This window comes from Haliaeetus leucocephalus, unplaced genomic scaffold, assembly GCF_000737465.1.
Source record: "Haliaeetus leucocephalus isolate CR32 unplaced genomic scaffold, Haliaeetus_leucocephalus-4.0 Scaffold395, whole genome shotgun sequence".
In the NCBI taxonomy this organism is placed as follows: Eukaryota; Metazoa; Chordata; class Aves; order Accipitriformes; family Accipitridae; genus Haliaeetus; species Haliaeetus leucocephalus.
This window is the reverse complement of record NW_010972831.1, coordinates 9843985-9855984: the sequence shown is the minus strand read 5'-3', so window position 1 is coordinate 9855984 and position 12000 is coordinate 9843985. Positions and strand designations below refer to the sequence as shown.

At 42.4% G+C, this 12000-nt stretch overlaps 2 protein-coding genes across 2 annotated transcripts in view; one reads left to right on the top strand and one right to left on the bottom strand.

The window, feature by feature from the left end:
* The window catches only part of TEKT1 (tektin 1), an 8032-nt gene extending 479 nt beyond the window's left edge, over positions 1-7553 (top strand). Inside the window, exons 2-9 of the mRNA XM_010573890.1 lie at positions 123-215; positions 3054-3297; positions 3683-3848; positions 4133-4261; positions 4658-4801; positions 6063-6285; positions 6927-7123; positions 7394-7553. Of these exons, the coding sequence (XP_010572192.1) occupies positions 3108-3297; positions 3683-3848; positions 4133-4261; positions 4658-4801; positions 6063-6285; positions 6927-7123; positions 7394-7553 (1209 nt within the window). The 5' untranslated portion in view covers positions 123-215; positions 3054-3107. The remainder of the gene's footprint in view (positions 1-122; positions 216-3053; positions 3298-3682; positions 3849-4132; positions 4262-4657; positions 4802-6062; positions 6286-6926; positions 7124-7393) is intronic.
* A 932-nt stretch (positions 7554-8485) lies between these two features.
* On the bottom strand, positions 8486-11743 carry FBXO39 (F-box protein 39). The gene is made up of 3 exons (XM_010573889.1): positions 10676-11743; positions 9375-9551; positions 8486-8614 (listed from the first exon to the last, which is right to left on the bottom strand). The coding sequence occupies exons 1-3, from the start codon at positions 11687-11689 to the stop codon at positions 8486-8488; spliced, it is 1320 nt and encodes a 439-aa protein (XP_010572191.1). The 5' UTR covers positions 11690-11743.
* Between the last annotated feature and the right edge of the window lie 257 nt (positions 11744-12000).

Sequence of the window (12000 nt, the reverse complement as noted above, 5' to 3'; positions counted from 1 at the left end):
GGGCGGGGCGGGCGGGCAGCGCGCGGGCGGCGCGCGGCCTGGGCCCGGGCCGTCTTCTGCCCCCGCGGATTGCTGGAGGTTTTCGGGAATTAACAAGCCTTTTCCTTTTCAAGTCGTCCTAGTGGCTGAGTCGATTTGACCTCTCTTATTTGACGAGCAGGACTGCCGTCAGCCTCGGGAAGTCTGCAATGATTTAAGCCCGAAAGCCACCTGAGGTAAAACCAAAACTTTCTTATGTCGTACGATTCATATGGGAGGATCGGTTGTAAATCTCGTATTAACAGTTTAAAAGGGTATAATCTTTTACGGCAAGCGAACAAGGACAGATTTAGGGTCGGTAGCTACAAATGAATTACTTTGTGATGGTGCCGCTCGCAAGTTGGGTTGGGACAGCATCAGGTGCTGGGCTTTCGGACCAAAACTGCGCAAAGTCCCACAGGTCTTGCAGTAACGCCTTGGAGGAGAGGACCATCGCCCAGGGAGCCCTCGGCTTTCAAAGTGACTGAGCGCGTCTTCAGAAACGTAAGACATTCATTGTTCTCAACTGCTGTTCAGATACCACGGCATTTCAGTTTGTTGTGAACCAGTTTGTCATCTCTCTTTAATTTGCTCGTACTTCTAAAAGCCTTGGAACGTTACTGAGAGTACAGATGATAAAATTTTGTGCAAGACGACTAATATGCAGCCTGATACATATTCTGTGACTCACACTGCCCAAAGTCAACCTCTGTTCAAACTAGCTTTGAGTTCAGATCTACTTAAATCATGGGAAACCTTTCACTTACTATGGAAATGGCTCCAGTTACTGCTCCAGCTGTTCATGTCACAAAAATTACTGCTTTCAACTAACTCATTTTAACACGTTATCTGTTATAAAAAAAAGTATATCTAGACCAAGGGGGGGGGGGTGTGGCAGAATGTAGAAATCAAGGGACGGCTCAGAGAAGCATTGCTGTCTTGGACAAATAGTTGTGGACTTCATGTGTGCAGTACCATATAAATTGATTTACAGGTCTGCCTCAGTAGTGGTCTGTGTAATTGATTCTGATCAGTGTTCAGCCTAGTCATAGTTTTGCTTTGCCTCGTGAATCAGGAGCATGCTGAGTGTCTGTGACCACAGCTTTCCATCCTCCTGCATCAGTTAGCATATATTGTTCATTTTCCTTGCTTGCCTTGCACCCCATTCTCTGCTGCTTCTTGAATCTCTACCTTCTCCTCTCAGGCTAATGGCTTCAGTTCTAATGTCAACCCTGTCTTCTGATGCCTGTATTTTTCTTTGGCTAACTGAAATAGCTGGTTTTTTCTATAAGATGGTGTTTCTTCAGCAGAAACCCCTTTTTTGCTCCTCTGGAGTATGTGCAGATTTCTGCTTACGCAGTAACTGCCGTGAGAGGCACTGTAGTTACCAGTTTTAATGATCACTGAGAGAATTTAGCTACTATTTGAAATTAAAGATCATTAGCAGTTTTCTAGCTGTCACTGCACTGTATTTGCAGCCAACAGTTGCAGTTGCTTCGCACTTCTGTCTTAACTTCTTTTGACCAATGCTACTTCCTTCTTTATCACTTTGCAATCTCTTTGAATCTTGTTGGGAACTCTGAGAAACCCTGCTCTGATCTAAACTACATCAGGGCTATACGGAGGGGGCATTACTGTACCATCTGATGTAATGCTCTTTTGTCTCCTTCATTTCTTCTGTCTGGCTCCCAATCTCTTTTGTCCCAGGAAAGAATATAGTTGCCACAAAGATGCAGCATACTGCTAAGGATATTTTATGACTGACTTTTTAGATAGCTAGGTACTTAACATGCCTTTCATTTGCTTTCACAATCTTTATGCACTTCTGCAATAAATCGATCAAAAATTGCTGTCTGACGCTGTGGGAACTATCTCAATTAATGTACAAAGAACACATTTTTATTTCCACACAGATGTTAGCCGGGAATTGGTGAAAGGAAGCACCACTGGCTTGTGCGTCCTGTGCTTCTTCCAGCCAGTGGTGCAAGAGCAGGAGGTTGCTAGAGGTAGTGTTGCTGTTCCCACAGCAACCTGTTTGTTTACCTTCCAGGCTGTTTGGAGCCACCTCCTGGAATATTTAGTTGCACATTTAGAAAGAAACTATGTGCTGCTGCTGTGGAGATTGAGGTTGGGAGCAAACACCACCCCCCGCCCCAGCGAAGGAGAACCGAGGATGTGGCACTTAGCCAGGGTTTGACCCTGGGAGTGGTCCAGGCCAGGAGCAGTATCAGCGTGTGTGAGGGAGAAGGGGGATTGTTTTGGGGGTACCTGTGCTGGAGTGTGGGCAAAGCTGTGTGTTGCTGAGAAGCAGCTGTGTGCATTTGGGGTGAGGAGCTGTCTCAGGAACACTGGATGAGCACAGTGCAAGAAGAGAATAATTGATAATCAAACTGCTGTGACTTTGCATATATTTTGGGCATTGGTTTCACCCTGCATTAAGCCAGCGTCCCCAGTATGCTTTGTTCTGCTTTAGCCCTTCCTAGGTGTTTCCTTTTCCTCATTTACCTGCTGTATTTCCACCTTCAGCTTTTCAGGACCTGTTTTCTCTTTTTTTTTTTCCTAAGGGCCATTACATTTCTTTTTTACAGCCTAGAGTTCATCCACCTCTCCAGCCATGTTCTTAAAAGGTGTTTACTTCTCCAACCTGTAGGAGACTATTTATCTTTTATATCTGTTCACTTTTTCTCAGTTTTCTGTGATTGTCCATTTAGTAATTCCATCCTTCCTCACAGGTCTCCTTTTCTTTCCCTTTTCTTCTCCCTCCTATCGCAGAACAGCCCATCTCTCAGTTCCACTTTCAAGCTCCTTACTCACTCTCCTCCTAGCTTCCATTCCCAAATTCTTCTGTTTCTTCATTTTCCCACTCCAAACTCTCCCCCACACCTTAGCAAAGTCTTGGGGAGTCTTGAGCAAGAAGTCTTTTCTTTTCATATCTGTGTCATTTTACAGGTGAAAGGGACAAGACTTTTTCTCACCCTCATGGACCTGTCTTCTCACCTTCTTGCAGCCAAATATAATGCTATTCCCGTTTTCAGGTTCCACATTCCAAGAACTGACCTGCGTTCTATCCAGAAACTTTCCAAAAAACAATGGCCAGACTATTGCAAGCTCCACCCAAGTTTCTTCCCACAGAATGGGACATTGCAAACAAGATGCAGTGTGCCAGTACAGAGTCTCAGAAATCCAGGTCAGAGCGCACGATAGCTGAGAGTCGGAGGCTGCTGGATGAAATAGAAAAGTCAACTCAGAAAACCCAAAGTGATGTCAACAAGAAAATAGGTAATCCCATGTGTTCTTCAAGTGTCAAGATGTGTTATTTGAGCTCTATGTTTAAGATGGACTTAGAAAACTGGTTGATAGTGAATAGGAATATATGGCAATGCCATGCTCTCTGATCTCATGGAAAAATTAAAAATATTTTAAAAAATATTTTGAGGCAGATTCTTTATTTTGTAACAAATAAATTACTTCTCCAAAACACATAGAAAGCTGTTGCAACCAAACCTCCTGACACAGGGTTGCAAAACTGTCTCCACGCATCAGCACTACATGCACTCCACTATGGAATAAGTCTATTTTTAGCCATATCTAACATCTGACCCACAGCGCTTTGGCACATAAGTTGGGCTTGTATTAATACCTGTTTGCAATTTTCATTCTGCAGAACAGAGACAGGAAGAAATAAAATTCTGGAGGCAAGAATTAGATAATAAACTTGAACAAATTGTTCATGAGACAGAGGTACTGTTGACTTTCAAGACTAGGCTGGAGAAATCCTTGGAGAGCTGCAAAGAGCCACTCGTCATTGCACAAAAGTGTCTCCTGAACAGGTGAGATGATTAAGAAGAAAAGCATTCAGGGAGAGAAAAAAAAATCTAGGTAATGAATATTTAACAAATAATAAAAAAGGCTGCAAACTAAGGGCCTGCCTGTCTTTGCAGTGGGAGTCACAGTTTGATTTAGGTGTTGTAACACTGGGGAATCAAGGCCATAAAGGAAAAATTTCCTGTGTCACAAGGAAAAGCCTTCAATTTGGAAAGCTGGGCTTCATCACATTGTGTTAGCTGCAGGCATTTGAACGATGTGGCTGATGGCTTTTCCTCTTTTTGTTTAGGCAGAGGCGAGCTGGGATTGACTTGGTGCATGATGAAGTGGAACAGGAACTGGTGAAGGAAGCTGAAGTCCTCCAGGGGGTTATTGCTTTGCTTGAACGTACATTGGAACAAACCAATGAGCAAATCAGGTGCAGAGACAAAGAGCGTAACTGTACACTGATTAGCTGAAAAGTAGGACAGCCTTAATTCTGAGAAGTTGTAGGGTTAGGCTGAGCACAGGTCCAAAGTTATCTTCAGTGCTTAACAGTTACATGAGGTCAGTCCTAATTCATACTATTCGATCAGTAATGGTGAGAAGTTCTGTTTGTTAGAACTCAAAGTACTTGCACATGATCCCTGGTCTTCTCATGATCAAGTCCTGTGCCTTTAATTCCAGTGGGAATTGCTTATATGGAGGCAGCTTCATGCTCTAGATGTTGGGACTTTGCAACTAATTGTATTACCTAATGCGTGTATGCATGCGTGCTAGGAATACCTGTGAGTGTCTACACTCTGGCTTAGAGTCCAGTTGTTTCTCCTCCTAGACTAAACCGTTCCACAAAATACAACCTGGAAATGGATCTGAAGGACAAGTTCACAGCTTCGATGATTGATGATTACTGTGCCAGCCTGACAAACAACACTCCTGATATCAGATATGCTGATAATGCAGTGAAAATAGAAGGAAAGTAAGTGGTTATTTAGTGTAATTAACATATGATAATTATACGGCTAGTATAAGCTGTTCCAGTAATAGCAAGATTAAAGTAACTTTGTATGAAACAGACTATAGCTATCCATCATCTCTGTTATAGTTTTTTTTATACTTCTGTCCATCACTTTAGTATTTGTGTAATATGTCTGTGAAATAAGCCACAATAATCATGTTCCCAGTGAACTGCCATTTACTGAAGGTTTTTGAGGCTTGCAGTTAGCTAAGGAAAAATTTCACACATTAATTAAACCCAGAATAGATTTACTAATCTAACTTCCTCTCCTCTCCCAGGGTGTCCTAGTGGGGAGAACACTGGACTGGGATGCATGAGGTGCAGAGTCAGTTTCTGACTCAGTTATTTACCTGTCAAATGCACCCTTTCTGTGTGGGTTTGTTAGTGTGAATGGTTTAGATGGAGAAATAGCTACCACAGAAAAACAGGCTGAAAAGAGGAAACATACTGAGAAAGCAGTGTGTATGAGAGAGGCAGTCTCCCAAGGACACTGTTGGCTCTGCGAGAACTGACAACTTGTAACACCAAGAGACTGACTTGCTGCTAGCACATCAGTGTGCATCAACAGGTTGTATAACTCAGACCACACCCAGAATGGTGTTGGCTGCTATATGCAAATGACAATTACAGCTTTATATATCCATCCAATGAAACAACCCTCTGAGGAACTTTCCAAACACCTGCCTGCAAGCCACTGGTGCACAAGTATTACCCTTGAATTCTGGGGATACAGTTGGGGGGTTGGCTTCCCAAATACTGCTCCAAGCAGGTACTATAAGTGACTGTCTTATAGGCGGTGAACTGTGTGAGAGAATAAGTGAATGTTTTGTGTGAATAGTTACCGGCTATTAATAGTAACAGCTGAATTATATTGGTAATAACAGCTTGCTTAATGAAAGGTGTTCTAAGAAATACTGGTTATTACCTGTTTTTCCCCCACAACTTAATCCTTTATCAGAGAAAGGGAAGTCATAACAATGTTGCTCTGTGACTTTAGCAAATTCATCTCCATCCTACCCTTGTCTACTTCATTCTGAAATGTTTGCAACAGAGTGGGTCTTTATTTTGTATCTGTAGAATTCCCAGCATAACTAGCACTCACTGGGACATGCAGTTGATAGTACTTCTTTATTCTTGGTTTTGTGGAGTAATTATAGATTTATGAAGTCACGGAGGGCCTGATGATGCCAGTTGATGACCTTATATTTTTCATCTCTTTCAGTTTTGTTAGCCCTGAAGACTGGATAGATTTCTCAAATATAAACGTTGAAAAGGCTGACAAGCAGAGAAACAATTCTTTGGCACTGAGGGCGCTGATTGATAGCATCCTCTCACAGACAGTGAATGACATGCGCAAGCAATGTGAGATGGTGAATGTCGCGTTTAGAAATAGGGTGATGGAAGTCAAGGATGCTAAGCACAAGCTAGAGACACTCCTTGCAGTGGTAAGTGGTAGGGGACAGTCAGTGAAAAAGTGGAAACGATGGGCTTGGGTTATCTACCCATTTTCTCAATCCAGTGGCTTGAGCTACTTTGCTTTAACAATTTTATTTTTGCAATACAGGCAATCCCTGCCACATTTTCTTTCTTTTTTTTTCCTCCCTCCTATAAAAGTTGTCTTAGATTTTATTTTCTCAGCTCTGTGTGCACCACTACAGAGGTGAATTTCTGGAGTCATGCACTCAATAAGTTTTGCTGTAGACATCAGTAAGGTCAGGATTTCTCTCGTGACTTTTTAGTTACATGGGGCTCCTATAGAATTTTCATGATTGTGATATAAGAGCCTAATAACTTATAAAATCATGGTCTATGTGCTTGAAATTTGGTACATGAAACCTGAGTGTTAATATTAAAAATTAATTGCTGAGTGTAAATCTCCAGTTTCACTCAGAACAGTGTCACCTGCTTTCCAATGAAGGAATCATAATCTTGGCTGATCTTTGTAAACTATCCCTTGATGAAATAACCTCTTAACATAATGAGTGTTACTGTGATTCTTATTACTATAACTATTAAAGAAGATGTTGATGATTTCACCCATTGTAAGAGACAGTGTGCAGCACTTCCTTCTGTTGGATTTGTTAAGGTGATGAATGAGACTGCCTCACAGGAGAAGAACATTGCAGCCTTAAGGAAAGCAATCGCTGATAAAGAAGGACCTGTTAAAGTGGCTCAAACCCGCTTGGAAGCAAGAAACCATCGCCCCAATGTGGAATTGTGTTATGACACAGTGCAATACAGGCTGATTAGTGAAGTTCAAGAGATTACAAAAAATATTCAAAGGCAAGTGGAAATGATGAAAGAGGGGAAAATCTGTGGTATAGATTACTGGGTTAATGTAACGAGTCAAAGTAACATCAGGTCCCAGCTCTTCTCCCTGAAAGGTTGGGAATTGCTTTTCCCTTAAGGGCAGGACACTTTAAGGGAAGCTGCATGGATATTGTCTCTCTGTGAATCCCCTTCCATCTTTTTTTTCACTCAGAATTTTTATCCCGTATGAAAAAAAACTATCCACATGTTTTCAACTAATGTCTGTGTTTATTTTCCCTTTAGATTAAAGGACACGCTGGCACAGGCTGAAACAGAGCTAAAAGGTCTGAGACGCCAACAGCTTTCCTTGGAGGAGGAGATCCAGCTCAAGGAGAACACATTGTACATTGATGAAGTGCTCTGCATGCAAATGAGAGAGTCTCTTTACATTAACAGCTTCTGAAGCCATCATACTGGCAGATTGTGTGCGCTCCAAAGAGCCAGCTCCTGCTGAAATTTTATTGACAAACCTCCAGATTTATTGGGTTGGCTCAATGCTGTCCTGGTTCTAGTTCTGCAAGGTAATTAAAACAGACCTAGTACTTACAGCTATCTGTTTCACAGCTGTCTAGGCTCTAGAATGCCTGATGAAACCTCCCACTTGGCAATAAGATTCCATAATAAGAAATGTCCCTTCTTCCATGTTATTTATCTTGTGTGCAACCGATGTTATCTTTTGCTATTGAAAGTTCTAGAAGCTGTGGAAGCTAGAGCAGGAGTCTCCTCATAAGTCACTTGTTGGAAAGCTGGGCAAGTGGGAGGGGTGACTCAGCACTAGCCATGGTATGTTTTGTTCTTAACAGCTGCTGTTAAGTAAGAACTAGGCACAAGGTGTATATCAAACTTAACAGGAGATAGGGACTGGTGCTACACTGGATAGCGCATCTGATGATTGCATCAGAGTCAAGATCAAGCCAAGGCTGACTTTGGGATAATCGCTTCCGCACCCCATGTCTCGGTTTCCCTATTTGTAAAATGAGATGGGCTTCATTGGTAAGGTGTTTGAAGCTCTACAATGTGAAGTACTGAAAAAAGAGGAGGGCCTTATTTTTACTAGAGATGCCTGTAAAGGTGGAAAAGGGCTCACTGCTTCTTTTGGTTCTGGCGAGGAAAAACAAAGCATGGGCAAGAATAATTGATACTGGAGACATAGGAGGCTGGTTCCCAAGTCCAACATTTTAATGCATGGAGTGTAAAATTGTCCCTTGCCTCTCTCTTGCTGTAATGGTATCTTCCCTTTCAGAGGCACTGCTGTCAAATCTCTTACTAATGCCCTCCAAAGGATCCATTCATTGCTTGCAGATGTCACGGGATGTTCTTCTCTCTCCCTACGGTTTACACCATTGGGTAGGTGATGACAAAATAATTCAGCTCTGAGTCAATCAGGTATTTGAACTTCCTGTAAATATCGTACAACAGCTGATCCTCCTCACTGCTTTCTTGTCGGGCTATGTAAATCCTGACCTGTATGCATGAATGACAGTCATATCTCTCAGATACATGGAGCAGGCTCAGCCCGTTAAAGCTTGTGACAAGAAGAAGCCTCTGTGACTAATGAGGAATCTAGAGAAGCCAAACTCCTTGGTTTTGAGTAAAATCTTGAGGTTTAACTATGTTTTCACTCCAAACTCACTGAAAACATCATCTCCTGCCAAAGAATTTGTGGAAAGATCAAGGTTCCTTTTACCCCCAGAACTGATGCATCCCTGGGATCTGCACGGATCTGGGAGGATCTACTGAATTCAGAATCTAGCACGCAAAGTAGCATGACAACATGGTTTACACCAGCTGCAATTGTAGTCTGGCCCCAGTTCAACACAGCATCCCTAAGGAGAGAGGTGTGTTTACATCTTTTCACAGTTTAGTGGGATTCAACCCACCTGTCTCAATTTAAGCATAGATGTAAGCACTGGGCTTGGGAGGTGACTGAGAAGCCCTAGCTTGAACTAGAGGTGACAGAGGGAACCCCAGTCTAGGAAGGACTTGTGGAATTGTTGGGGCTTGTTATTAAACTACTATAGTATTCTGTACATGGCTAAGTAGGTTAGAAAGCCCCATTTCTGTGAGTGGTTCTCAAGCTTGTTATAATGCTAAAACATTAGGGAAGGGAAGGTAGTTATGTTAACAGTTTCATAAGTGACCTTTCTATGGGCTTGGGGACCTTGCCTTTCTCTGGGTATCGGAGAGAGGAAGGGAATGGGAGTTTTGAAGCACAAAGTCTTACCTTTATGGTAGTCAAAATGCATTTCCTTTCTGCACGGTTTTGTAGCAGCCTCTCCATAAAAGCGACACTTAGAAATGCCCAGACTTTCAGAAATAACAACCTCTTGCATGATAAGATGAGCTGTAGCAGCTCATCATCCAGCAGCTCATGGTCATTGTTCAGTTCAAGTGTTAATTTCTTGAAAAAGAATGAACACTCTTAGTACTACTGAACAGAGCTTGTGAGTGCAGTAACTAGAATTCAGTAAACAAGAGTTTCCCAATTTTACCAAAAGAAGTGACTGTCAGCAGATCGATTTTGTACCTTGACATTTGCAGAGAAACTGTTTTATGTTATGACAACAGTATATGCTACAGTAATCTCCACTGTCCTGTTAAGATGGGGAGGGTGTCCCATGTGTGTTACATACCATCCTAAGAGATGCACAACTTCTATTACCATTAGAAGATGCTGCACCCGCAGCTCATGCCATGGTCTTATTTGATATATTGGAAATTATCCCATATACGAGACTAGATCTGAAGACAATTTCTAGAAAGCTTTACAGATCTCTGGTGTTTACTGGAAACCCTGCAATGCAAAAGAACTTAAAGAAAGCTGTCAGCAACCGTCAGGTATAAGGCTGTGTGGTTCCCTTAGTCATGCAAAGACCTCATGCTCATTTACATGGGTCAGCTGTTGCACACCTTTGGTGACACATCCTTGGTGACACCAAAGTGCTTTGACATGGGCACCAGTTAATTTACATATCCTGTAAGACATTTGTGCATTGCCAAAATGGAGCAAAACCATCAGTGTAGGTTGATGCAAGTTACAGCTCTGTAAGCAAACAAGATGTACAGACTATTTTCCTCATATGCAGATTTCCCTGCAAAAGGGTGGGGTTCAGAAAAATCAGAAAGGATAAGAATCTTATCAGTTACTAAACATGAAGGCATCTAGCCAGAATAAGCCTAAAGCTTTCTTACAAAAATTACATTTTTCTCCCTGAAAGGTTCTTTTTGCTCACAGCTGACATCACAACCACCAGTATGTTGGGTGGTTTAGCTTTTTATAAGGGCAACCTGACATCAGCCTGACAGTGAGGACTAGCATAATGGAGATTTTAACTGGACAATGATAATTACCTGAACTAGACTATAGCTGGAGCACTGGAATGGCTCGGTTTTATGAAAATTACCCTCTGAACATAAAGCTGAAGTAGTCAGGAATTCTAACTGATGACTGCTGTTATGCAGAAGGCCTGTATGATTACTTAGCTTTGTGATACTGCAGTAAGTTGTCACTATTGTTTCCCTTACCTGCAGAACATGCCAGTAGGCTGGGAGGAGATTGGTGAGGGTAGGTCTCATTGTCCAGTCTGGGTCACTGAAATAGCAGCTCCGTAGACTGATGCTCCTGACTGGGATCTCCACTAGCAGGATCCTGGCTAGGTGATCATGCTTCATGACTCTTTCAAAGAAGAAGTTCACATTTAGTTTTGGGGCTCTCTTGGCTAAGTTTGCCCACGACATTCCCCAGACCACTTGCCCATGAGGATCATGGATATGACATTTGATATTCAAGGTACACAGGGAATGAGCACTGTGCTTCCGCAGGATGTCCAGCAGTTCATCAGAGATGCAGTTATAATTTAAAGACAGGATGACCAGGCTGCAGAACTTGGACATAGCTTGGTGAAACAAGGTGCTGCTGTAGACAGGAGGGTGGAGACTGAAGAAATCCTCAATATTGATTTCAGATACAAAGCTTTTATTTGTCAAGCAGCTCAGAGAATTCAGAAGCTCACAGCCTTCTTCCAAGGTTACTCCCGCACCTTTTAAGTTGAGATAATCAAGCTGTTTGCTCATTTTTTTCAGGAAGGTAGCTAAGTTCTTGATAAACTGAGCCCTGACCATGTTTTTCCAGATCAAGCGGTCTAATTCCAGGTACTTGATGCTCAGGGATACTAGGTGACTGTTACACTTACCCAGGTGTGAAAGAAGACCTTTCATAGTGACTTGAAACTTTTGGGTAAAGGCAGTATTGTAAGGATTCGATAACTTGATCTCAAGGTGCTCCAAATACTTGCCAAATTTCTTGACATACCACAGTGCACTTTGAAGCTCCAATGTGTGTGCCCTTGATGGTCGGCCATAGAATGTGATGGTTCTCCTTCTCCAGAGGGATCCTGAATACATGGCACAACTCCATTTTTTACAGACCAAGGCAGCCCGAGATCTGTCCCTGTCATCTAACCAATGGAAGACATGCCTCAGGCAGACATCAGGTAGATGAGCCCAGGAGCTCTGCTCAGGTTCGCTGTTGTCTTCCATTGAGAAGACAGTTTTTCACTTCTCTGTCAGCTGTTGAGCCAAACCTAGATGAAGAATGCTGTGGGTAGATTTCTTGCCATTCCCAACAGAACAGGCTCCCAAGCGAAGGGATGAAAGTTTGCTTCTTCACATTCAAAACCAACAATCTTTTCTTTGCCTCTGTACTCAAGCTGTCAGTGTCAAACAAGCTCTTGGGTCTAAACTATAGTCTAACCTAAATCAAAAGAAAAAAAACAGTGTGTGAAGAACAAGCACAGTACAAGCACAGGACCCATCTTTTGACTTTTTGGCCTTCAGTCTAGCTAAACAGT